General features: G+C 38.5%; 1 protein-coding gene across 8 annotated transcripts in view; it reads right to left on the bottom strand.

The window, feature by feature from the left end:
• Window positions 1-23,526, bottom strand: part of DLC1 (DLC1 Rho GTPase activating protein) — a 221,605-nt gene that overhangs the window by 93,882 nt on the left and 104,197 nt on the right. The window contains exon 1 of one of the 8 annotated variants that reach the window (XM_042052887.1): window positions 5,814-6,092. The exons of the other annotated variants lie outside the window; for them this stretch is intronic. Within the exon in view, the coding sequence (XP_041908821.1) occupies window positions 5,814-5,928 (115 nt within the window). The 5' untranslated portion in view covers window positions 5,929-6,092. Of the gene's footprint in view, window positions 1-5,813; window positions 6,093-23,526 lie in introns of those variants that run through there. 8 annotated transcript variants of the gene reach the window in all.

Raw genomic sequence — 23,526 nt, 5'->3', positions numbered from 1 at the left:
GATATGATAATGATATTTAATCATTCAACCAAAATAAATTATTCATTTGTTTTGCACTAGATGTGCTACACTTGCTTTATTATAGATATAGCTCCTTTAGTTAACAGACAACTGTTGTTTACTGTTTTCCTGTTTCTTTTCCATAAATTACAGTCTCTTTACAAATATGTATGAAATCAATAGCTGATCATGCTCCACATCATAATAGCCTGAGTAAAGCACCAAACCTCTTGGAGATTGTCTCCAGATTGGGGGTCAGTAATTTGCTAAAAATGCTGATAGAGACAAACAGTGATATATCTGAAACTATATATCAAGTGGTCTTGAGTTCTGCAACATACCCATTTTTTAAGACCTTATTTCACCTACACACACTGTAAATCTTTCTCCAATCTCAGAACAAAGCAAACACTTCAAGAAGTAATTTCTCTTCTGCATGAGCATAAATTTTGGGGACAGTTGAAATGCAGTGCAAAATTCTTCACCTTAACATGGGGCTTAAAAAAATTTCAAAGGATAAAAATTCCTTTCTTTCCTTCCTTTACTTGCTATAGATAGCTACAGACATACTTTGAAGTATAAGCAATATCTGGGAAATGTTTAAGAATTATTAAATATATATATATACTCACAGACTTCATAATCTGTACATGGGTATGCTTTAAGGCATCAGAGGTAAGAGCAAAGTATATGAGAAAACAACAATTATAAATCCAGTGGAAATATAGGGATGTTGATAATGGAGAACAAATTAGGCATCAACAAGAACAGAGAGTAGGCAGCAGATGCACACAGTGTTCCTAGACAAGCCCTGCAAATTGATAATGGCCAGTAGACAGAAAAGCTTAAATAATGTATAATTCTAGCTAATCATCATAAATTAAAGAATAAAAGGTCTACCCAAAGGGTCCTGCAGAGAAAATTTTCATAAGGAGACTCAAAAATAACCTAGCCTGTACTAAAACCATGAAAACTAGATGGAAGTTGACTGATAGTCTTCTAAAAGGAATCTAAATGGAAATGAGTTGTTTGATGGGATTACTTTTTCTCCAATCCCAGAGTTCTCTCTCTGGCTACATCTTTATCAATAACTTACACAGACTTATAGAATCTTTCCAGATGATTCAAGTACTAGCAAAATAGGCATAATGAGAATTGGTCTGTAACAGATCTTGGAAATTGAGTAATTCAGCATTTCTTTGGCAATTAACAAAAAACAAAACGAAGAAAAACAATGGTGGCAAAAGCCCATTTAAGTAGGCTAAAAGGTACAAATTAAATTAATTTCTGGGATAAATACATATTGAGTTTTAGTGAACTTCAAATTAGAAAAAAAATGACAGTTGAATATGAGAGATGGTAAGTAGGTAAATAAACAATATAATTTCAAACAGAATAGCTGAAAGTTTATTTTTAAAATAACATATAAAAAATGTTTTACCTCAGACTTTCAATGACTAAGCTACTGCAGCAAAACTGTCAGTAATTCACCAACACCAGACTACCTACACATTCTTTTTTTTGTCTATGATACCAGAATTTCAGAAGACAATGCAACTTTTGCACCATAAAACAACCCCATTTTTTTAAAAGAGAGGCACATTAGCAGTCAGTTTTACTCAGTGTCTGATCATGTATTCCAAAAAATGGTGGTGAAAATGAAAAAGCCAGGACCTTTAGTCATGTTGTATGGTGAACATAATGGCTCTTAGTACAATGCAGATAAATGCTATATTGGGTCATGCAAATTCAGACAACAGTGAAGGCACTAGGAGAAATCTGTCTACAATGTTTTGAGGTCATGTGCATTTGAGAGCTGAGAATGATGCTTCCTATTCTATGAAACCTCATTCTGTGCTGCTGCCCTTCTTGTGCATGAAATCCTGGTCTCTTTGGGAGGTCAGTCCACTGAAGAAACCAGAATGTTCTTCCCTTCCCAGCTGAGGATGTGGTCTGACATTAGTAAGAGGAATTAACTGGGACCTCCAAAGGAAATATATCTATTGCTTGTGAATGCAGTAACAAGAAAAGTTACAATTTTCATATTGCCTATTTAGGGGCTCTCTAAACTTAAGTCTTATTTTGTCATTTTTTGCTGTTCACTCCACTACCCCAAATTGTTTCTCACCTCTACTGAGCATTTTAGATGTCCCAGAAACTGAAAATGTTTAATGATTTACCTAATGAATAATTTTCCACATTTTAAGATCACCAGATATGACTATAAATGTGTCTAGATGTTCTTTGTCTACATAAACTGAGAAGAAGGTAAAAAGACAGAATGGAAAACCATGATCTGTGCTGCTGTGATGTGACTATGCTGAGCTGCAGCTCACTGCTCCTCAGGACAGGTGTTTTGTAAATATACACCATATTTATATGCCATACCAAATTTATACAACAGTAACAATAGATCACAATATGGTATAATAATATACCACATTTATACGAGTGTGCTCCACCCCAGCAGGCTGAACCACAGGCTGTTCTGCCACGTGATAAGATGGCACAGGCAGTAACTCAGGCCTGGTGTTGGGGTTCGAAAGCAACATGAGGATGCTGCTCTACAGTGCCCAGAGTAGGAGAGCACACAGAGGTGATCTGAGAGGGCGGTCCGCATTCATTTGCATTCCTTTACTGCACCCACTCAAAATCAAAGTGGTTTTAGCTACAGTCATTTAATTCCATACAATTTTAATAAGAGCATCTCAAATATTTTTGATACCTTTTGCACAGGACTATTGCTCCCTTTCTTTTGTGTCAGTAAGACTACATGATCATAGAATCCTTGAATGATAGAGTGGTTTAGGTTGGAAGGGACTTTAAAGATCATCTAGTTCCAATCCCCTACCATGGGCAGGGGCACCTTCCACTAGACCAGGTTGCTCAAAGCCCCATCCAGCCCTGTCTCAAACACCTCCAGGGTGGGGAGTCCACAGCCTCTCTGGGCAACCTGTTCCAGCACCTCCCTACCCTTATAGTACAGAATTTCTTCCTAATATCTAGTGTAAACCTACTGTCTTTCAGCTTAAGTCCATTACCCCTTGTTTTTTCACTATATGCCCCTGTGAAAAGTTCCTCTCCAGCTTTCTTGTAAGCCCCTTTTAGATACTGGAAGGCTGCTACGAGGTCTTCCCAAAGTCTTTTCTTCTCCAGCCATTCTTATCTAATGGAAAAAACATTTTCCATGATATATTTCCTACTTAGCAAGTAGATAGTACTCCCTGTTTGATGATGATATCAAATTATATTTCATGAAGTGCTACTTGTGTGCGCAGGCTAGAAGGATGTTTTGAAGGCAAAACATTTACTTTGTCTTGAATATGCCATGAAGACTACATATTTCATATTTTCTTCTTTCTTTTGCAAATAATGTGGGTTTTTTTTTAAAGGCATGTCCTGATAACACAAATTGCTGATCTAAGAGGATTTCTCCTTTCAGTGTCATGACCCTTCTTGACCATTTTCAGGTAGTCAGCAGTTTAAACTGCTGATATCCTGGAGAACAAACAGAACAGCAACACAACTTGCTGTTTTGTTTCTCTTCCTGAATCTCTTGTTCATGAAGTATTTTCTGGAATACACCCTGATATCTATTCCAACTACATGCTGTACTTCTTATTGGGGGTTTTGCTTGATGATTTTTGGATCTTGTGACTGACAGCAGCCCAAACATACTGGTGGACTGACAAGTCTACATCACCAGCACAGCCTGGAAAATGGAACTGTCACTGTTTTTAAGGGTCCTCTAACATCTAAGCCTTGTATTGATAAAAGCTGTGATGGCTCATAACCAGATGCCAAGTAGAATAAAAACATGCCGACCCTTATCAGCGCAGCTGAAGGGGCTAAAGGGTTCACGTTCACTCCCCGTTTCTAGGAATGTGACAGAATCTCCAGAAATATAATTAGCAGTTGTTTAGCCTCCAAATATTTGATAATCATATGTAAGGTTAAATATATACATTTATCAAGGTCTCTTTGTATCCTGATAAAATCTGCATACTTTCATATGTAGGTCACATTCTGAAGGTATAAATTACATATCATTATATGCTGTCCTGTGTCAGCTGATGAGAGGAAAACAATTTTATAGAAGACAGTTGGTAGCAGTTGTAGTACGTGGACACAGGCCAGAGGTACTTGGAGTCTGCTGATGCAAATGCCATTCTGAACTTAATGATAAAGTAAAAAGCGTACTTCAAAGCATTCACATAAACATCTCTAACAGGTAGAATGGCACTGAATGTCAGGGTAAACTAGTGTCTAGCTGACTGGGCAACATGCAGATTAAACAAAGGCTGACTTGGCCCCACTGGCTCCCCTTGTCTAACATCCATGCCTTTTCACTCAGAATTTCTCTCCTCTCAGTGCTTCTTCCAGTGAAGTTTCAGAAATGTCCTGAACATCAGGACCTGTGTTGTGACTGCTGCTCCATGCCCTGCAGTGGTTAAGGCTACCAAAGACACCCAGTTTTATAACACACCTTTGAGAGATGAAGTGGACTGTCTGCCCAGTTCCTTTTGCTGTGAAGAGAGGTTAATGTCCAGTGCTTTTATGACACTGCCATATTTGTGACCACCTACTGAGCACTAAAGTAAATGTGATGCCCCCATCTCCTGTGACCATGAGGTTTTACCGTAAAATAGTGGTAAAGCTGAGTTCCTCTGCCTAGGAAACTCACTGTCCTTTGCCATCTATGGGAACAGGCACAGAATTAATCCAGTCACTAACACAAGTGGGCAGAACAAGGTTTTTATGAGTAGGTCTAATTCAGAGCAGATTTTTGCCCATGTGTTTCTTTATAGGCAATGGCCACTCACTGCCTGATTACCCAATGTAATCAGTTTTGGAATTAGTGCTCAACTAAATGTTATGCACTTAGCTACTCTTATTTCTCCAAAACATAAATGCAGGAGAGTGATGTAAACTTTCAGTTTACATTAGTAGACCATAAAGTCTGCCTCTTGGTCATCTCATTCTTGATCTTATCATTACTCACATTTCTCCTCCCTCATTCACTCCCCCTGGAATAAACCACCCCCACTGTAAGTATACAAACAAACCAAAATGATCCCTCTGGCAGTCACACCCATTGTGCATTTCTGCTGACTTCTTTGAAACCTCTAAATGCTGCAAAATAAAAGTAACAACCCCAGCAGGGTGAATGAGAAGCATTCATCTGACAGACAATAAGAGAAGAGAAAAATAAAGTGAGTTAAATTATCTTCTTCTCCAACCCTCTATGATGGTCTGACTCGAGTTTTTGAGTATTTGCAAGTCAAAATAAAAATGTGGACTGAAACTATATAGATGGCTGGTAATTTGTATCTCAGAAGCCTAGCTCTGGCATACCTGACACTCACTTGGAGTGCACAGTACTGAAATCCTTGCCAGAGGAAATACCAGTAATTGCTCAGTGCACAGCCCAGATATTCCAACTGACACACTCCTTGGCTACAAAACGCTCCGTAACACAACTCACTGAAGCACATCAAGGCAGTAAAGCACAAGCTCTGACCCAATAGCAAAATAAAATGCTTCAGCACACTTTAGTCTGAGGAGTTTGTGCCATAATACTGAACCAAAATTCACTGCTGCTTTTCTTTTAACCGAAGTTTGTCTCATCTAGTTAGAGGAGCACATACAGCTCCACCCTAGGCAGAGCACAGATGTAACATGACACACAAACAAAAGGCTGGAGAAATACTCAGAGGCTACACCGATACATATGCAAATGATACCACTAATTACTGTTATAGGTTTTGATCCCTTATGAATTTTAAAATATATTTATGTAATGTCCTTCTCACCTGCCAGTCGTCTGTCTCTCGTGTTTTTCCAGATAACATCCAAGGCTCTAGCAGTGGAGTCCCTGATATGATCACTAAATGATCTCCTCAGAGGGGCTTTCACCGGGTGATGCATAATGCAGATCGATCACACTTCCAGGTCAAACGACTGTAGCTTAGCCCCAGGAAAAAGGGCATTCTCTGCCCGGGGATCTGTTTGGATTTCTCTTTGCCAGGCAGGCAGGTTGTTACTTTATATAATTTGTCATCAGCCTTGTGGAGCTTTTCCTTGAAGAGTCAGGCATTGCAGTTCTCACTGCGGATGCAGGAAAGCTCAGACTGCAGCCAGCCTACTGGAAAGCTGCCAAAATCTTACATCTGGAACAGTTTACAAATGAGCTAACGATACAGTCATTTAGATTTGGGGCTTTATTTGTGGATATCTATACTATTCTACCTTCCTGTTTAATCAAATAACTTACCAGGCACATACTTGCATGCTCATTTATTAGGACAATATTTCCCTGCTTAGCTGATATTTCAGGTAATCTTTCATGTTTGGACACGAAAAAGGTAAGAAATAGAAGAGAGATAAAGTAATTTTAAGTATTTAGAGGTCAGGTATTTTATTTCGTTACCATATCTTTTCTTGCATTTTACCCTAGCTAAGACATAGAATAGGGCCCGATTCTGAGTTCCATATATTTAATACTTCATGACAGTGCACTAATGAAAGAATGGAAATACAAAAATGAGAGGAAAAGGGGAGATAAGAAAAAAGAGAGGGAACTAAGCCTCCACATCTTTGCTGAGTGGAAAGATAAGTTCCCATATGAAAAATGTTTATGAATGTAACAGAGATTAATAGTCACAGTAAATTAAGCCATTTGACCTTGCTTGTTTTGACCTTTTAAATTGATTACTATGTCCTGTGGCTTCCCTGAGGGAGAAAGGGAGAAATAAAAGGGTACCTGAGACTCTCTTTCCCTTTTTAATGTTATGTATGGTAATATGTGAAGAGATGGGAGATGCCAGTTTAAAAACCTAATCCCCTTTTTTTATATGGGAAAGCAAAAACTGTCAAATAAAGTTGTCTTCATGTTCATTCTAGGGATAGTCCTTAATTTTTTTACAGCAACTACAGCTATTAATATTAGATACCATTATTTTCTTTAGAAGTAGTATCATTAAATTGATTGATTAACTTGTCACAAGGTTGGCATACAGAGACCAAATTACAGAAATGTGTTTTAACCTATGGTTTTTCACTCCCTTTGAATTCCTTCCTAGAACAAAACAGTTTTTGTTTTCATAACATTAGATAATTTATTTCACACTTTCTTATTGTAGTCCTCATTTCCTTTAAGACACATCGTTATCTCATGCTGACAATGAAAAGAAATTAACGGGATTTGCAATAGTGTAACTGAGGGAATAACTGGCTCACCATCTATTTAATGCAGATCATAATTTCTTCCCATCTAGGCCTTAGTCTTTTATCTTTATAGAGCATCTGCAGACACTAATGTCCTGTGTATGTCTTTGAACAAAATAGTGGTGAAGGATCACTATAGTTTGCAGTTGCTTTCCTCATTACACCCCTCCTTCTTTCTGAGGCCGGATGGAGAAAGAAGCAGCCAACTCTCTAAAGAAATTCAATATGATAACACACTCTTGCGTGGTTGTATTTTTTTTTTTTCCCTTCCTTTTTCTTTTTTTTGTTCTTTTGTTGTTTGGTTTTTTATTTTATTTTTTTTTACTATTATTCTTGCAAAACTTCCTGGAAGAGCAAGTGGCAATGCTTGCACTGGCAGATACTGACATAGGCTTACATAGGCAAATGCTGACATGATGAGCAGAGCACAATATATCTCTTTTGAAACATGTACACTCTGTTCAGATGAGATCTGCTGTTGTTTCTAATAGTGAACAGCTCAGAAGAGCATTACTCATTTTTAATTGAGGATGCAGTAAGCGATAACTTGATCAGGAGCTGAATTTCTCTATTTTAGAAGGCAGCAAGGGTGAAGACAGTCTCAAGAGGGTTCTAACTACCAGTGGCCATCTCTACATTACCAACAACATGGCCCAGAAAGAATGGATTTATACAGCAAAATAAATGGTACCAAAGTTTTGATACATCTCGAGGTAGAGTTACTTTGAACTATGTCTACCTGCATCTTGTGAACTGAATGAATTCTCGGGGTTTCATGAACAGGTTGGAGATTACTGGCACACCATGAAGGTGCATCTTTTGGCTTAGTTTCATTTGAAAACCATCCAATTCACATGCTCCAAGATTGCTTGGAGATACGAACCAAAGAGTGGTGTTGGGGGAGACTTTTCAAAAGCATGCACCTAGTCCAGGCTACAATGTCAATAAAAACATTCAGGCCATTATTCATTTTGGAAGCCAGAACAACTTTTCAGAATTTAAAAATAAAACCAGCAACATATATATATTTCTGACCAGGGTTTGGTTCTTTGAGAGTTACTGTGGGTTATGTTACACATGTAGACATGTTATGGCTCAAAATGTTTAAAACAGTTCCTAAAACCAGTTCAACAAAATGGTCTGGAAAATGGCAAAGGGCGAAGGAGAAATAAACTGTACGAAGCAAAGAAATACCGCTAAAAGCATTTGCTTGTCTGATGCTACAAGACAAATAAATAGATAATCTAAGTAAGATTGTGTAAAGAATTAAATTAAATGTCAGAAAATTTTTAATGGGCCATGGACAGGTAAATAATTAGATATAGATAGGTTAGAAATGGATAGAAAATAAAGGACGTTAATTTTAGAAAGGTGTATGTAGACTGAGAGATATAATGGGGAATACAGTTAAAAGCAGATAATGTGATCAGCAGAGGAAATCTGAGATTCATGACATTCAATACAGTCACAAAATGAGATAAGAGTTTGCCATGGAATATAAAAGCACATGATTATTAATGATTTTTTAATCATGTTAAAAGATGGTATTGGAGCAGAGCTGTACTGCAGTCTCCATTCCTGCACTATTTAATTAACGCCCCTTGTGGAACAACTCACTCAGTTGTGGTCTGCACCTCTCAATTCCCACATGATGCTGAAAAAGCCCAGTGCACAGGGTGACAGTGACAAAGAGTTTTGTGCTGGAAAACACCCATGTGTTCAGGGGAAAGCTGCTGAGATGCCACCACCACTGTGCCATTATTCGATACTGTTGTTGAGAGCTCTACTCTGCATCTCAGGCAAGCTCCTCCCACATTCCCAGTTGCTGCTGCTCAAATGATGTCTGCTTATGTGGATATTTTCCACTTCAGCTCAGGCTTGTTCCCTCTCCCCTTGAAGGTGTAGCTGTTTGCACAGAGACATCTACCTGAATCACAGACCTGCAGTTACTTGCAGATGGTTTGTGTGGAAGAATTTCCTCCATTCCCCTGCTAAACTCATGCTTACAGTCTGACCTGGGAGAGGAGGCCATTGGTACCAAGCACACAGGGTACAGACCTCACCTGGGGAACCTTTCATGTTGATCAACATGAGTGTGCTAGAGTAATTTATTGTTGAACCAAACAGCTATACTGGAGCACTGTAAATGACATTAAAGACAAAAGGTTTTAATGTTGAGATTTAAGGGTTGGCAAAGAATATATTTTTAAAGAAAATGGCAAAATTTTTGCTGGTCTATTTGACAATGTACTGGAAAATCTCCTGAAAACAAATCCCTTTCTGTGACTGAGAAAACACACCCTTCCATATCTTACATCTACAATTCAATTAACTGTATACAGATGTTACAGCAAAATGCATGCAAATATAGTCCTAAACCACTAACCAGTGTCTAGGTAAAATTTATGAGGCAGCTCTACCTCTTGGCTTCACTGTCTCTGGAAACTTAAGAATGACCACCATCTGACACAGGTTTTTGTATTTGAATAGTTTTGGTGATGACCACAGTCATAGTACATTCAACACTCCATCTATCTTCCAGAATGATTTCATTTTATTCAGCATTTTCAGTTTAATGGCTGAGATGAAAAAAAACCAAACAAGTAAATTCTTAAAAACCGGATGGGTCAACAAAGATGTGTGCTGAACCAAAAATAAGATGAGGGGAACCTGAAGGAGAGGGCTGTGTTGCTGACAAGAGGGGAATGCAGCAGCTGGTGTTTGGGGAGTGAGGTGACAGTACATCCTCAGGAGAGAGACAGCTGCCCGCTCCAAGCATGAGGAGCAGCATGCATGCCCAGGAAGAGTCTTTGTGTAATTCCAGAAGCAAATATTTATGGGGACCAGACCCTACCTTCCCTGCCCTTCCAGCCCTCCCACCAGCTGAGATCAGCTCCACCACTGCCTCTCCCAGGGCAGCGTCTTTTCTGTCCCCCAGGCCCGGCGGGCCTCGGGACTGCAACCACTGACTTCTCCCACTTCTTGTTTTGGAAATATTTTTAGAAACCTCTTGTTAACATAAGAAAATCTGTGCCTCTCCAATCTTCCTGTCAAGGCTGAATCTACTTGTAAAGTGCTGCTCATCATTCTTAAACACATAATTCTCAAACCAGCCAAGGGCAGGAGGCAGAGGCTAATTCCCTCTAACCTTATCCTTGCTCAGCACTTCCAGCTGAAGGACCTATACTTGCCAAAGCTATCTGTTTTCTGTCCCTTAGTGGTTCCATCCATGCTCTGCTCTGCAAAGATAATACCAAAGATCCTTTTTGCTCTTAAAGAAAAAGAGCAGACAGAATGCATTGGATACTAGGATGGACAGAAATGGTGATATCATTTTTAGTTCTGGCAACTAAGTCCAGCACTCAGGAAATAAACAAACAGTTGTGCAAGCCTCATGCTCTTCAAGCTTGCTTAAAATATATCGGCCTCCCCTCTGACTCTCCATGAATGTGCAAATTCTTATGTATATCTCTGGCTCATCTGTGTGATTCTGGCCCCTTGGGTCTGGAAGGATGTATGTATACAAAATATGTGCAGGCCGCCAGAGACACATAATTTTTAAACATGATGCCAGTTTGAGCTTTGCTGTGACTTCTCTACAGACTGCAACAAATGGTGTGGCAAATCTAGAGCATCTTTGCTGAGTGGTCTATGCAGCCTGCCTGATCTGATGCGTGCAAACATCTTTCCCCTTCTTAGAGAAGCAAAAAAAGCAATGCCATAATTCTCCAAAAGTATCATAGAACAAAAGAATGTTTCAGAATCAGAATTTTATATCTAATTAAAAAAGGCTGCTGGGCACATGGCATGTGTCATTGTTTCATGTCTCAGCAGATGTCTCCTAATGCTATCTAGGAGACCATGCTGGGAAAGAAGAACTTCAAATTTTGGGTTTGACATGTGCTGCTTTCCAAAAAAAAATCTGGTACTGCAATATCTGCAGTATCTCAGAAACCTGATATGTATCAGGTCAAGAAGCAGCCACCAATCAGAACAAACTGGAAAGATTTAGAGAAATTCCTGCTGAAAGACAGGGAAATAAAATGTATTTGGTTGAAATATAAAAGTTCCAATAGAAGCTTTACAAATCTCAACGAAATGCTTGATATGACAAAGCCACATTTTGATTCATTTGGATTGGTTTAAAAGAAAAAACCTCTGTTTTTCAATCAGGTAAAGTAAAAATATTGAGAAGTTTCATTTAGCACATAGGTGTCCTTTTGATTTGTCAGTCCTTGGACTCAACCCTATGTGTCCCACCATACTTTGCATTCAGAAAAGTGCCCGTTTGACTTGTGTCAACACCCTGGCGTCAACCTTTGAACAGCCTAGGGGCTAAATGGGTGCAGTCTGGAGAAGAGACAGTAGACCATGACAGAGTAGACCAACAGAGAAAACTTCCTGAGTTTCCTCCATGATGTCAAGAGTGCACTGCTGGGCATCTCTGCACGCTCCTCCCCCACGGTAGGAGAGGTGTGGAGAAGCCCCAGGGACAATCGCTTTCTCTCCAGGTGACCGTAATTGCCTCTGTATACACTGCTTTTGCAAGATGTGCACGCTTTTTACCCTCATGCCATGGTCCAGACCTGTATTTTTGAACAAGGGTGTATAATTTTAAGAAAGAAAAAGCACAAAATCCACCCGCCCCAGCAGCAGTACGTGATGCAAACTACAGCTGTCGTTGCTTTCATGAACTTTTAAATGTCTGAAACTTGAAGCCTTCTTCTGGTGGAACACTGAGTAGCTCTTGTCAAAATATCTACCTTAATTAGCTTTTATTGTGACATAAATACATACTAATGGGTTTATATAAACCGAGTAGCCTTCTAATATACATTTATGAGTCTCAAATTAAACATGATCTCAAATAAATATGAACAATCTTCATGGTGTGATTATGGCCCTGCTTTGTAAACAGCCCCACAGCTTAATTAGAGTTCTGTGCACTTCAAAGTGTGAGCTTATCTGGCTGTTTCTGAACTGCTGTCTCACTATCACTCTGTGCTCCAAGAATAATAAATAAACCAACACAGGAATGCAGAAAGCATTCCTAATCACATCCATGAATACAAAATAATAAGTAACTGAATAACATGAAAGAAGATGTGCTTCCAGTTTCATTTGCACGTTGTTCCATTTTAACCTGTTTTTAATGTAAGTGGTTAAAAACTATTCTTACGTTATTAAAAAACCCCACAGATCTTGCCTGTTTAGCCAAATTTTTGCTGAAATACTGAATATTGAAGAAAAAAAAAGAGACATAAGTGCTAGTGCCATAGTTTAAAATTCAAATGAGGAAGGGAGTGTTAAAGCTTCATTCTCCTTAGCCATATGTGAGGCACCTGCTTAGAGAAGTTTATGGGAGTATTAATCTATGGTAGTGTCCAAACATTTCCAAGCATCTAAACTTGAGCCACAGAACTTTCTTATAGTTATAAAATAGTTGATGGCAATAAGCTGTGAACTGAGGTTAGTTTTGAGCATTAGCCACGTGTTATGCTTCACTACAGCAAAAGAGTATTAAACAGCATTGTTTCTCCTTCCTTCAAATTGCCCATACATAGCTTTCTGTCAGTTGAGTGATACATTAAAAATTGACTGATTACATCACTGGAATTAGGGCAGGATGAATAAAATTTCATAGAATAAAAGGCATGGCAGAAGGTACTTCTTTCTTTCCAGTGGAAATGCAAATTAGGCTGTATATGAAATTGCAGTAATAGAAAAGTGCAGAACACACAAAAACCCCCCAGACCCCAAAGCAAAACAAACAGCCCAACACTTCAAAAAAAATCCCCAGCTTGCTATTGCTACTCCCTATTCAAAATCTTCTCTACAATCTTCTTTCATGATTGGAAATTTTCCTTCCCTCTCTTCTGTTTTTTCTCTTTTCCACTTTCTCTGTCCCTCCTGGTCACACTAAGATGGTGATTACCCAGTCATACTAAGATGGTAAGCTCCTTCAATTACATGTCTTCCTCTTCAGACATCTCTCATACAACATGGCACAATAAGATATCAAAGAAACAAAGCTTTTGAGCTTGTCTGTGGCGACCAACATGAGCAGTGATTGTGAATGGAGCAAATTTGATTCAATGAGTTTAATATAATCTACTGGTGGCAGGCTGGTGTCTGTGTGTGGAGCAGGGAGCAGAACGGGAGCATGGGGAGTGTTATGTGAGCTGGACTCCTCGAAGCCAGAGGGTGAGCAGGGAGATAACTCAGAGTACAGAGATCATTCTGAACAGAGAGATCAAAGAGTGGCAAGAAATTTTAAATCAAAGAGAAAGTCCCAGTGCTTGCAGGGAATGATGGACAAAGCTTATTCCTGAGAAGATTTAGTGAGTTTTAGGGGTCTCATATAAGTCATCTTCCATTATCACTGCCCTGTGTAATGTGTGTTTTATTAAGTGATGCAAAGAGGCAGAGCTGTCTTCCTCCCTTCTCATTCCTGATGCTGCCACTGCAGCACTGTAAAACACGATCTCTACAGGTTTGTTACTGTGAAGACAAGCAGGATGTAATAATCATCTCTGAGCTGTTGGTTTGTAGCCTCACTGGTAGAGAAAACAGCAGAAAAACTGGAATGTTCATAGGGAGTAATGACATAGAAAGTAGGATCCAAACTGAATCTAAACTTTTGAATAGGTATTGGAACAACACCTTCAGTAGAATTCAAGATTTCACTAATTAAGGCGCTGCTGGACAGTTTGTGAATGGTAACTTCTCCTTGTGTAATTTTTGTGTAAATATTAATTTACATGGTTAAATTGGGGATTTATTTTTAACACTACCTACCTCAGACTCTGGGTTTCTGTTTCAGGTATCTGCCATGCTTTAACTCTTTGTCCTGGAGTTGCTTGTGACATAACGTCTTTGAGGTGCTTTGTGTGTTCATATTAAAACCAGTATTTGGGGAAATGATGAAAGGATATGTTACTTTCCTGATATTGAGAAATTCTAGCTATTTATCCCTACATACTTGATAGTGGTTTGGTAAGGCAATTTGCTCTTTTGTAGACATATGCAATTTTCATCTTTCTGGAAAGTTCATTTGTTGTAGCCTTTTGTAAACCTCCGAGAAATTCTATTTCACATCAATTCTGCAAACTCGGATATTAGTGACCAACATCTTAGAAGATATTTTCTCTCCTGTGTTATGTACAGCATAAAAAGTATTTGCAAACACAGCTCCAGGCTGCTGCCAGCCCTGCAGGACGAATGAGAGAACCTGTCTCTCCCAAGCTTTTACTCGCCCCGCCTTCATTTCACAGAAGGGTGGAAAAGGGTTGGTCCCTCATGAAATGTTAATACAGAATGAGAAAGCTGTGCTAGGGTCAAGAGGGAGATGTGTATGCACTGCTTTGTGAAGTAGAGACAAGAAGACAGGGAAAGACACAAGGGGAGGAGAGTCCAAGTGTATCTGACATCTCCTGTAGTTTTAATTGCATGCTTCCATTTGAGAATAAAAATTCAGCCACTACATGGCTAGTGAGAACTTTCCTTGAGTTCTGCTCTGATGGAACTAAATAAACATAATTTCAAACAATTGTCTTCTCTGCACTGAACAGATGTTTTTTTCAGAACATTGGCTACAATTAGATTACTTTTTCTAAAAAAAGAGAATCAAAAAGCAAACTCATGATTTTTCCAAGTGTTGCATGCAATTTTGTAGGATGTTTTTCTTCTGGTGTTTGTTATTTGAACTGAAATCTTGCTGATTAGAAGTTCTCATGCCTAAACCTTAAAAGATAAAGAATCTAATATTTTGCTTTACCTTTTGAAAGTGTAATGTATCACAGATGCAAGCTGAAGCTTTATGGGGACTGTGTCAAATATAATTATCTGGAAGATTAAAGCAGTCATCATCTCAACTGAAACATACATTCTGTTTTCCATAATAAAGTCTCTGTTAATAATGAATGCCCACAGCATACCTTAAACACTTACAAAAGAAATCTAAAACTCTAGATAAAGTTATTATTAGATGTTAATGTTACATATTTACTCCATGAAGTTAGCAACACCATTAAATGAGGTTTTAAAAAGACACTCTGGTCTGCTATTCTAGGAATTGGATTTCTCCGTATCTGTACTTAATTTATTTCACAGCTAATTATCCAAAATTACTTCTGCATGAAATTTACTGTTCCTGCTGGCATCTGGTTTCAGCCACGACATATCTGCCCCCTGGAGTCCCACTGCAGTGCGTGGAAAATCTTCACTTAGAGTTCAGGTTATGACACTTGTACTGAAGCCTGGCTGTGTAAAAATAGTGAGCCAGGACTAGGCGGTTTGGGGAAAAGGAGGTTGACAGGATTCAGCAGTATTTAGCCTAACTTTTATATCCTGAGACTAGTTACTGACTGGCAAGTTCCCCTAAATTGTTTCAGTAGGTCATTTTATTAGTATGCGTTTAGCAAACTGTACACTTCATAGTCTCAAAACCAAGGTGAAAATGTGAACCTTGTGTTTGTAGGGCTGACAGCCTGATCTGTATTTTGCTATAGCTCTATATCGGGCCTAATATTTTTCTGTTGTCAAGTAATTTTGAAAATAGACATATATGGTGGCATCTACGTATGAATGGGGTCTGTAATTAAAATTATCTGCTCTGCTTTTCTTCAGTCTGAACATACTGTCATCATTTGTTGTTAAAAAGATATCTAGATGATGAGTTGGGTTACATAGGAGAACCTAAAATTCTATTTACCTTCTGTAGACTTAAATTTTTCAGAGACATCATTACAATAGTGAATTTATGCAGTCCTTAAATAAAATAAGAAATACGAGTCTTGTCCTTGGGCACAATGCAAGATATTAATGGCTCTGAAATAATCCAAATTAGGCCTTGAAAAAATGTGAACATCTAAAATAGCAGCTGCAACACATACATGGAAAAACTACTTACAAACCCTGATGTACACTAGAATCAAGTAAGTACAAGTGTTTCTTTAAGTGCTTCATAGCAGAAGGGGGGAGGGAAGCAATTAAAGAGCTGGTGAAATATAAGAGAAGTTATTTCATATTTATGAGTAGATGAGGTAGAAATTCCTTGGAAAAATGTGGTATTTGTAAGAAGGCAATAAAACACTCCCAAAGAAGTTGAAGAAGAAAACAAACAAGAAAACAAAGCTTACGCCTGAGACTGATAGGTTAAACTAATATTTTAAAGATGTATTTATTAAAAATAAGGTACTGCAGTAAAGGTGAAAGGGTAATGTCAAATGTTTGATTGAGAAGCATGGTAAAATATATGTACTTTCTTCTTTATTGTTCTGAAATTTTCATCATAATATTTTTTTGGTGCATCTATATTATAAAAAATAATTATTATTTTCTTTCTCAATGTTTCCATAAAGAACAACCAGACACTCTCTGTTTGGCACAAATGAATTGCTTCTCAAATGCAGCATGTAGTTTTACTCTCCAGTACCATGAAGACGTCAACAAGTTTTGAAGGAATTCAGATAACGCAACAAAAATTATTAAGTTTGATTAAAGTTTGATTTAAAAGAAAAGATGAAACCCACTTCTTCTCTTCTGATAGCTAATAGTGCAAGGGAAGAGTCATGATAAGAGCCTATAAGTATTTAAAGTATGAGAACGTCAAGGAAAGTGTGGAAATGTTTTAAGGTGGTAAAAGGTTTCAAAATACTGACTTGGTATTGGGGAGAGTATTATGTTTGCGTATGTTTTTCCTCCAAACTAAGGCTAATTAATCTGTGGATCTTATGTAAGGACAAAATGAAGTACGTCTCTACAAAATCAAGGAAAAAAACCTGTGCAAATGTAAAACAGAATGATCCGTACATCAGCTGTGCTGCAAGTCCTTGATGTAGTATACATTTAAACACAGGAGTTAGCAAGATCAAAATTGAAAAATTAATATTTAATATGACAAATGAGAAGAATATAATCTTAGAGGAAGAATATATCTGTACCACAGTACACAACTTTTTTAGAAAGAACCTCTCCTGAAAGTAGGTTTGCTTTGCTCAGAGTTTCGTAGTTCCTTGATAACCTGTAAAAAAGGACCTGCTATTCAGACATAAAATTTGTCATATCAAAACTTCACTGATAACTGAAAGTTTAATTGAAACATCATTGGATGCTTTTTTCATGGTTTAAACCAGCTCATCTCTGTTTGCTGATACTGGCAACTTTCTGAAGGCATGCAGAATTAGTGTGCCTTTAGGAGACATTTGAAATGTATCCAGGAGATCTTTTTTTTTAAATGTCATTGGTGTTCTATAACACTTTATGCATAAGGAACCAAAATAAGGAGAAACATTAAAATTCTTTAGAAGATGCAATGAAAGTATAGCAGGTTTAGATGTCAAAGCTTAGATGTTGCTAAATTTTTTCAATCCAAACCTACTACCCTTTAGTCAAGTACTGGAAAAGATTATGTATGGGGGCGTTAAATATTTCTTTACATTCAATGAAAACTTCCACAATAAGTTATAGGAGGAAATGTACTTTTGTACAGCAAGCAAGTATACCCTTCTACTCTTGGTGTACAGATCGATTCTAGACTGTTTGAAATTTGAAGTGAGGCTGTCAGTGTACTGATAGCAAATTTGAGCTCGGATAACTGCCTATAAAAGTCAGGAATAGAACAGAAGTAGATTTCAAAAGGTCAAGACTTAAATCTAAAGTGTATATAAAAATGCATAAGAAAAACCTAAGTGGCAACTAAAACCCAGTTTTTAATGTAAGTCCTTCAATATTAAACAAACTTTGAAAAGCTCTGTCCCTATCAAGTCATGACAGCTCTGAATTTCAATTAATAGGATTAGATTTAGTTACTAATTAACCTCATTTCAACCTAATTAACCTAGTTATTTGATGCTGAAAAGCTCCTCCTCTATGAAAGAACTGTAAGATTTCAGCATCTGGACAATCAAATGACTAAAAAATAAATTCTAGCAGATAGGATTAATAATAATGTATCATTTTAAATACGCTTTCAAAAAAGCTCCCAAATTCATCCTTGACAGATACTGAAAATTATTTTAGATCAAAGATACGTTAGATTTTGGATTTTGGCCTTCAAAATTTAAACACCTTTTATTAGTGTTCATCTGGAGGAATGATGCCATTTTTAAAGCTTACCATGCTTTGGAGATGAGAAGACTGCAGAAAAAGTGCTTTCACTCTAATTTCAACTGAAGACCTTCGTCTGTACCTTACCCATCTGTGCCCATGCACTTCGTACAATGTTTCCAGTAAAGTACTACTGATCATCAATCAAAACAAAGTCAGTGTATCGGTGTCATAGCTACCCATGAAGTATTAAACATGTATAGATCACCAAAATCCACTGCATATTTTGATCCTCCGTAGATACGTTTTTTCCTCTGTAAGAGGCAATACAAAGTAAATGTAAATATATCCAAATGAAATATTTTCTATTTTACCAAGGAAGTCTAAATTGTATCAATTGTTTAAAATATCATAATTTTTTCCATAAATGCCTTGCTCACTTGTCAGATATAACTTCATGCTAGTTGCAAAACTTCATAATCTATTGAGGGTTAGATGTTTCCATACCCTTTTATGGAAAAATGGACTTTTTCACATTGTTGTGCATGGTTTGTAAAGACACGAATGAACCCATGGAACTCAGAAAAGGTCATGCAAACCTTTGCAATCACTATATTTATTTTATCAATGACAACCCCATGAAAGGAGCTCTCAGAAAAATAAGGGGAGGCCAGCTGTTAACTCCTAACATCTACCAAGAAGGAAGCTCAAAAAAGGCTGGGTAAGTGTGGGGCTGAATCTTGAAACAAAGAACTGAGCTGTGCATTAACAGCAAGCACATGCTGACCTTAGGTCCACTCTGCTCCTCCTTGCCTGAGAACCAATGTGCTCGATTCCTGTTGGGCAAAAAATGCTGACTTATTCTGAAAGAGTGTCTAGTGTTACTGTAAACACACATGGTTTTTACCGTTCCCAGCAGAGCACCCTCTGCACCAAGGTTACACATTCTTTGTATGCCTGCAGGAAATAAAAGATGTTAATGGTGGGGACCTCTGTTAGGAACAGTAGCCCTTAGCAAGAGGAAGGACTAGAGCATGGTAATATATCAGCAGTCTATGTAAAGACATGGTTTGATTGTGAATGTGTGACATAATTTTGGAAATGCTAAAGGATTGACAGAAAAATCAATTCAGCTGGAATAGATTAGGGGACAAATGCAGTGGACTTTTGTCGCGGGTTCGGTTTGTAACCGGGCGGAAACACCAATTTAGTGTAGTGGTTTGGTCCAAAATACTCATTCCTGTTTATCTGCTGTGAGATAAGAATTAGGAGAAATGCAAAACAGGCACCAAACTTGAAAGAATATAAAGAAGTTTATTAACAGACCTAAAAAAAAGAAAAAAAATTATACCACCTTCAGAACTCTCCTCCTCCCCCCACCTTCCTCCCTTCTCCCACTGACAATGTGAAAAGACAACCCTTAAGATGTTCAGTCTGTTTACCACTTCCATAATAACCTTGTTCAGTCCATTTAGAAAGAGAAGTCTCTTCTTGCTCATGCTATGAAAACATTATCACAACGAGACAGCCGCCCACTTCCAAATATCGTTCAGTCCATTTAGGAAGAGGAGTCTCTCTGCCTGCGTGTGAGTCCTTTCCCCCAACTTGCAGCTTTTCCCACAACTGCTTTCGAGGGTCCACTCTTGAAGTTTTTTGGGGTACAATTTTAAGGTTGAGCCGTTCAGAAACAAAAACAGAGGCCCTTCTCCTTCCCTGGGAGCAAAGGGTCTTCATCATCTTCATCGTTAGGACTATCTCTGGGAGCATCTCTAGGGACTGAGGTTTTCTCCTTTCCCATTTGGAGCAAAAGTCCTCATCTGGTTCATCTCTCCCTGTCCAAACTTCTCATGAAATTACAGCTGCGTCAGCATCTGCCTATCTCAGCGCAGGTGCTTTTGCTTACGAGTTGAACACTCCACCCCCCATATCTTCATGAAATTACAACAGGATCCTCTGATATATCATAGCTTCACAACAGAATTTCAGCTTTAAGCATCTCCTCTCTCTCTTCCCTCAGGTTTTCAGCTCTTCACAGCAATAAAAGGGTTACTCTCACCTCGGCCTTGCAGCTTTGCAGCTGGAATGTTGAATTTTTCTTATCACAGTGGAGAGGGGGGAGAGCCGAGCCGCTCCGGCTGCCCACGGCAAGGCAGTGGGGGGGGTTCCACGGCTGGAACAGGTCCATCGACCCAGGATGGCCGTGGCCCGGCCCGGCCTGGCCCAAGCAGGGCCTGGCCGGGCCCGCTGGGCCCTGCTCGGGCCCTGCAGCCACCTGTGCCAGCGCCGGAAACGAGAGAGAGCTTGGAGGGGGAGTTTGCCTATTCTTAAATGTGGATCACAGAGGTGATCACAACTTTAAGTGGCTTAGAGAATTGTCCATATTCAAACTGGCCAGCTGATAGGTTCTATCAGTTCGCAGAGGAAACTGTAAGCACCCCTTAGCAAGGACGTCCCTTCCGGGACTATGCTTGCTAACCTATGACAACACTCTACAGGTTGGAGGGTCACAAAAGGCAGTAGAACAGTGGCAAGTCACATGTACCAAGAGTCCAGGTGAGGATGTCTGTGCAGATCGCGTACGCCAGCACACCAAACACAAGGGCCGAAGGGGAGATGTTTAGTCTGCAGAAGACAGTCTGTAACAGTCTCAAATTTCTGAAGGGACTCCATAGTTTCTATTAAATAACAGAGACTGTTGTAGTATCATCTGAATGGCTGTGTAGCTGCACAGTCCTAATTCTTGGTCAGTTAGAAACGCATAATTTAGTATTTAAATACATTTTCTATGCCAAATTCTCTATGCCTCTCTAAGTCTTGTGCAGCCTCCTTAAGGCATTTATTTCCCAAGACACTAGCAGCAGAAGGCTGCTACAGGAAATATTTCATTCTTCAAAGTCTTTTTGCCTGTGTCCCTTACTTGAGGAGCAAACTGTCCTCTCATTTGGTACTGGGACAGCTGTTTGCACAGCTCGCTGAAAGCTCATTAAAACAACATAGGGTAAAAAATAGACCTAATATGAATAATTTCAATGATCCAGTTTACAGCAAGTGGTTGAATTCCTGAACTTAGAAGGCAGTGAAATAAAGTTGGGGATGCAACACTGTGACTCACCTGCAAAGCAAAGCTCTCTTTCAGGCAGTTACAACTTTCAATCTATTTGTGCTAAGGTGAATCACAGTCTGGCCCACTGAATACATGAAGAGGGATATATATTTTTTCAGACATAGTGGATTCATGCATAATGAAACCCAGGAATTATTTCTTGAACTGTAAGCCAGACTATAAATTCCATTTAAAAATTGGCAAGATGCATTTGAACACAAATCCACATTGAGATACATAGCTAAACAATTAGTACAACTTTTAGGGATTCACATGCCTTTCTCAACATTTCAGGTAGGTAGACTTCCTAGAGGTGACTGAACATACAACAGCTGATTGCTGGAACACCAAGAGATGAAAAATGAAGTACAGACGAAGTAAGAATGTGGTGAAAAGTATTAAACTCCCCTTGAAGATCTGCATGTTCTCTAATTTGTAAGCTATTCCATATGAAATCTAAGATAATTAAGTGTGCTCACCTGGTTACATGCTGAATGAACTCTTAACCATGAAAAAATGCATACAGGAAAGGTAAACAAAGGATACAGGACATACACTTTATGAGAATCAGTAGACACTATTGGCTGATATATATGCTAACAGAGGAGTGGGCTTGTGAGCCTTTGTAGGTGCTACTGAATGAAGAAGTTTCATTCCAGGCTCTGGTTCAGACTCTAAGTATGCTTTCTGGTCAGCTCTTGCTGGGTAGAGAGTTTATGACAAATAGCCCCAGGGGAACTAGATTTATTTCCTAGTTGTGAGGAAAAGGCTTGAAGGGAGGAAATTTATCAAAGAGAAACTATGAATGAAATGAATTGTTGAATAGGTGTCAAGAAGACTTTAGCAGAAGATGGTAGAGACAAACTTAGCTTGACAGTTTATCATAGATTGAATCATTGCTTTTTGGTGATTGCAGCAGTGAATATGAAAATGCTCTGAAAAATGAACTGGAAAGACTCCCAACATGACCTACAGTAAGATCCTAAGCTATTCAAGATGACTGGACTTAAGCCAGAAGTATATATCATAAAAGTAAGGAAAATGATTCAAGAAAATGAATGCTGTTTTTGTTATTTTTGTTTCTGTGTAAGCTAGCTAAAAAGAATATTATTAAAAAATTACCTGACATGTCGTTCTTATAATGAAGACATGAGTTCACAATCAGAGGTCTGGCAAGCTAGTTGGGGTCAGCTCTGGAACCGAAGGCCTGAAACAACCCAGACCTTCCTTGGGAAAACCCATCAGGAGATGTTTAGGGTAAGGCAGTGAAGACAGAATGGCTTGGAGAGGAGCATAGAGCTGAAGGGCCAGTGGGCTGGAGTCCAGCTCAACCCTGGTTGTTGAAAGTGGGAAGGAAGTCCCTATTTTTTATGAAAGTCATTTGGGTATTAAATCTAAAACATCCCAAAATGTCCAGAAAAATTAGAAGGGTGCATAGGAAATGTAACCAAGTTTCAATAAAAATGAATCAGTGACCTACAAGGTTTAGCACATTCCTTCATGAATTAATACTGCTCTCAACATGAAGCGCTGCAGCCCAAGCTACAGAGAAGTGTGTATCCTTTCAGGGTTAGATGTGAAGGGATTTACTGATTTTGGACTGCAAGTTAGGCACAGTGTTTCTCTCAATAGGTCCAGACCAGGCAAAGTAGGAAAGAAAAAATATTGTATTGCACTTTCAAAACCAGTTGAGGATAATCAGATATTACAGGAAAGATGATAGTTTATTCTTAATGGTATACATATTTTCTAACATCACTGAAGAGCAGAAATATGCCTCTTTGATTTTCTTACCATAATTTATTTGGATGCTCTTCAGGAATAAACCTTGATTTAACTTTTGGCAGCTTTTAAATTTCATTTTGGTGGTAAGAGCTCTTCTGAAATTATTTTATCCCTCAATTACAGATATATAGGGTCAGCTGACATATGTTCTCTAGGTTAACATAGGGATATTTTTAATGTCTGGGAATATGAATTAGCTTTTTCTTGATCGAGTAAACTTGCTCCAAAAGTTTTACTATTTATAGCATAAACCGGAGAACACAGCATACCTTTCTTGTTTCTTTAAGGACTGTTCTATGAATGGGTGAGTGTCTAATTGCTGCAGGCTCAGGAAAGTAATATGCTTTTGAGTTCACTTGTCA

This window comes from Corvus kubaryi, unplaced genomic scaffold (genome assembly GCF_017639235.1).
Source record: "Corvus kubaryi isolate FWS band 111438036 unplaced genomic scaffold, C.kubaryi_AGA036_p1.0 split1-131, whole genome shotgun sequence".
NCBI classification, from domain to species: Eukaryota; Metazoa; Chordata; class Aves; order Passeriformes; family Corvidae; genus Corvus; species Corvus kubaryi.
The sequence above is the reverse complement of the archived record's forward strand: the minus strand, read 5'-3'. Positions and strand labels throughout refer to the sequence as shown.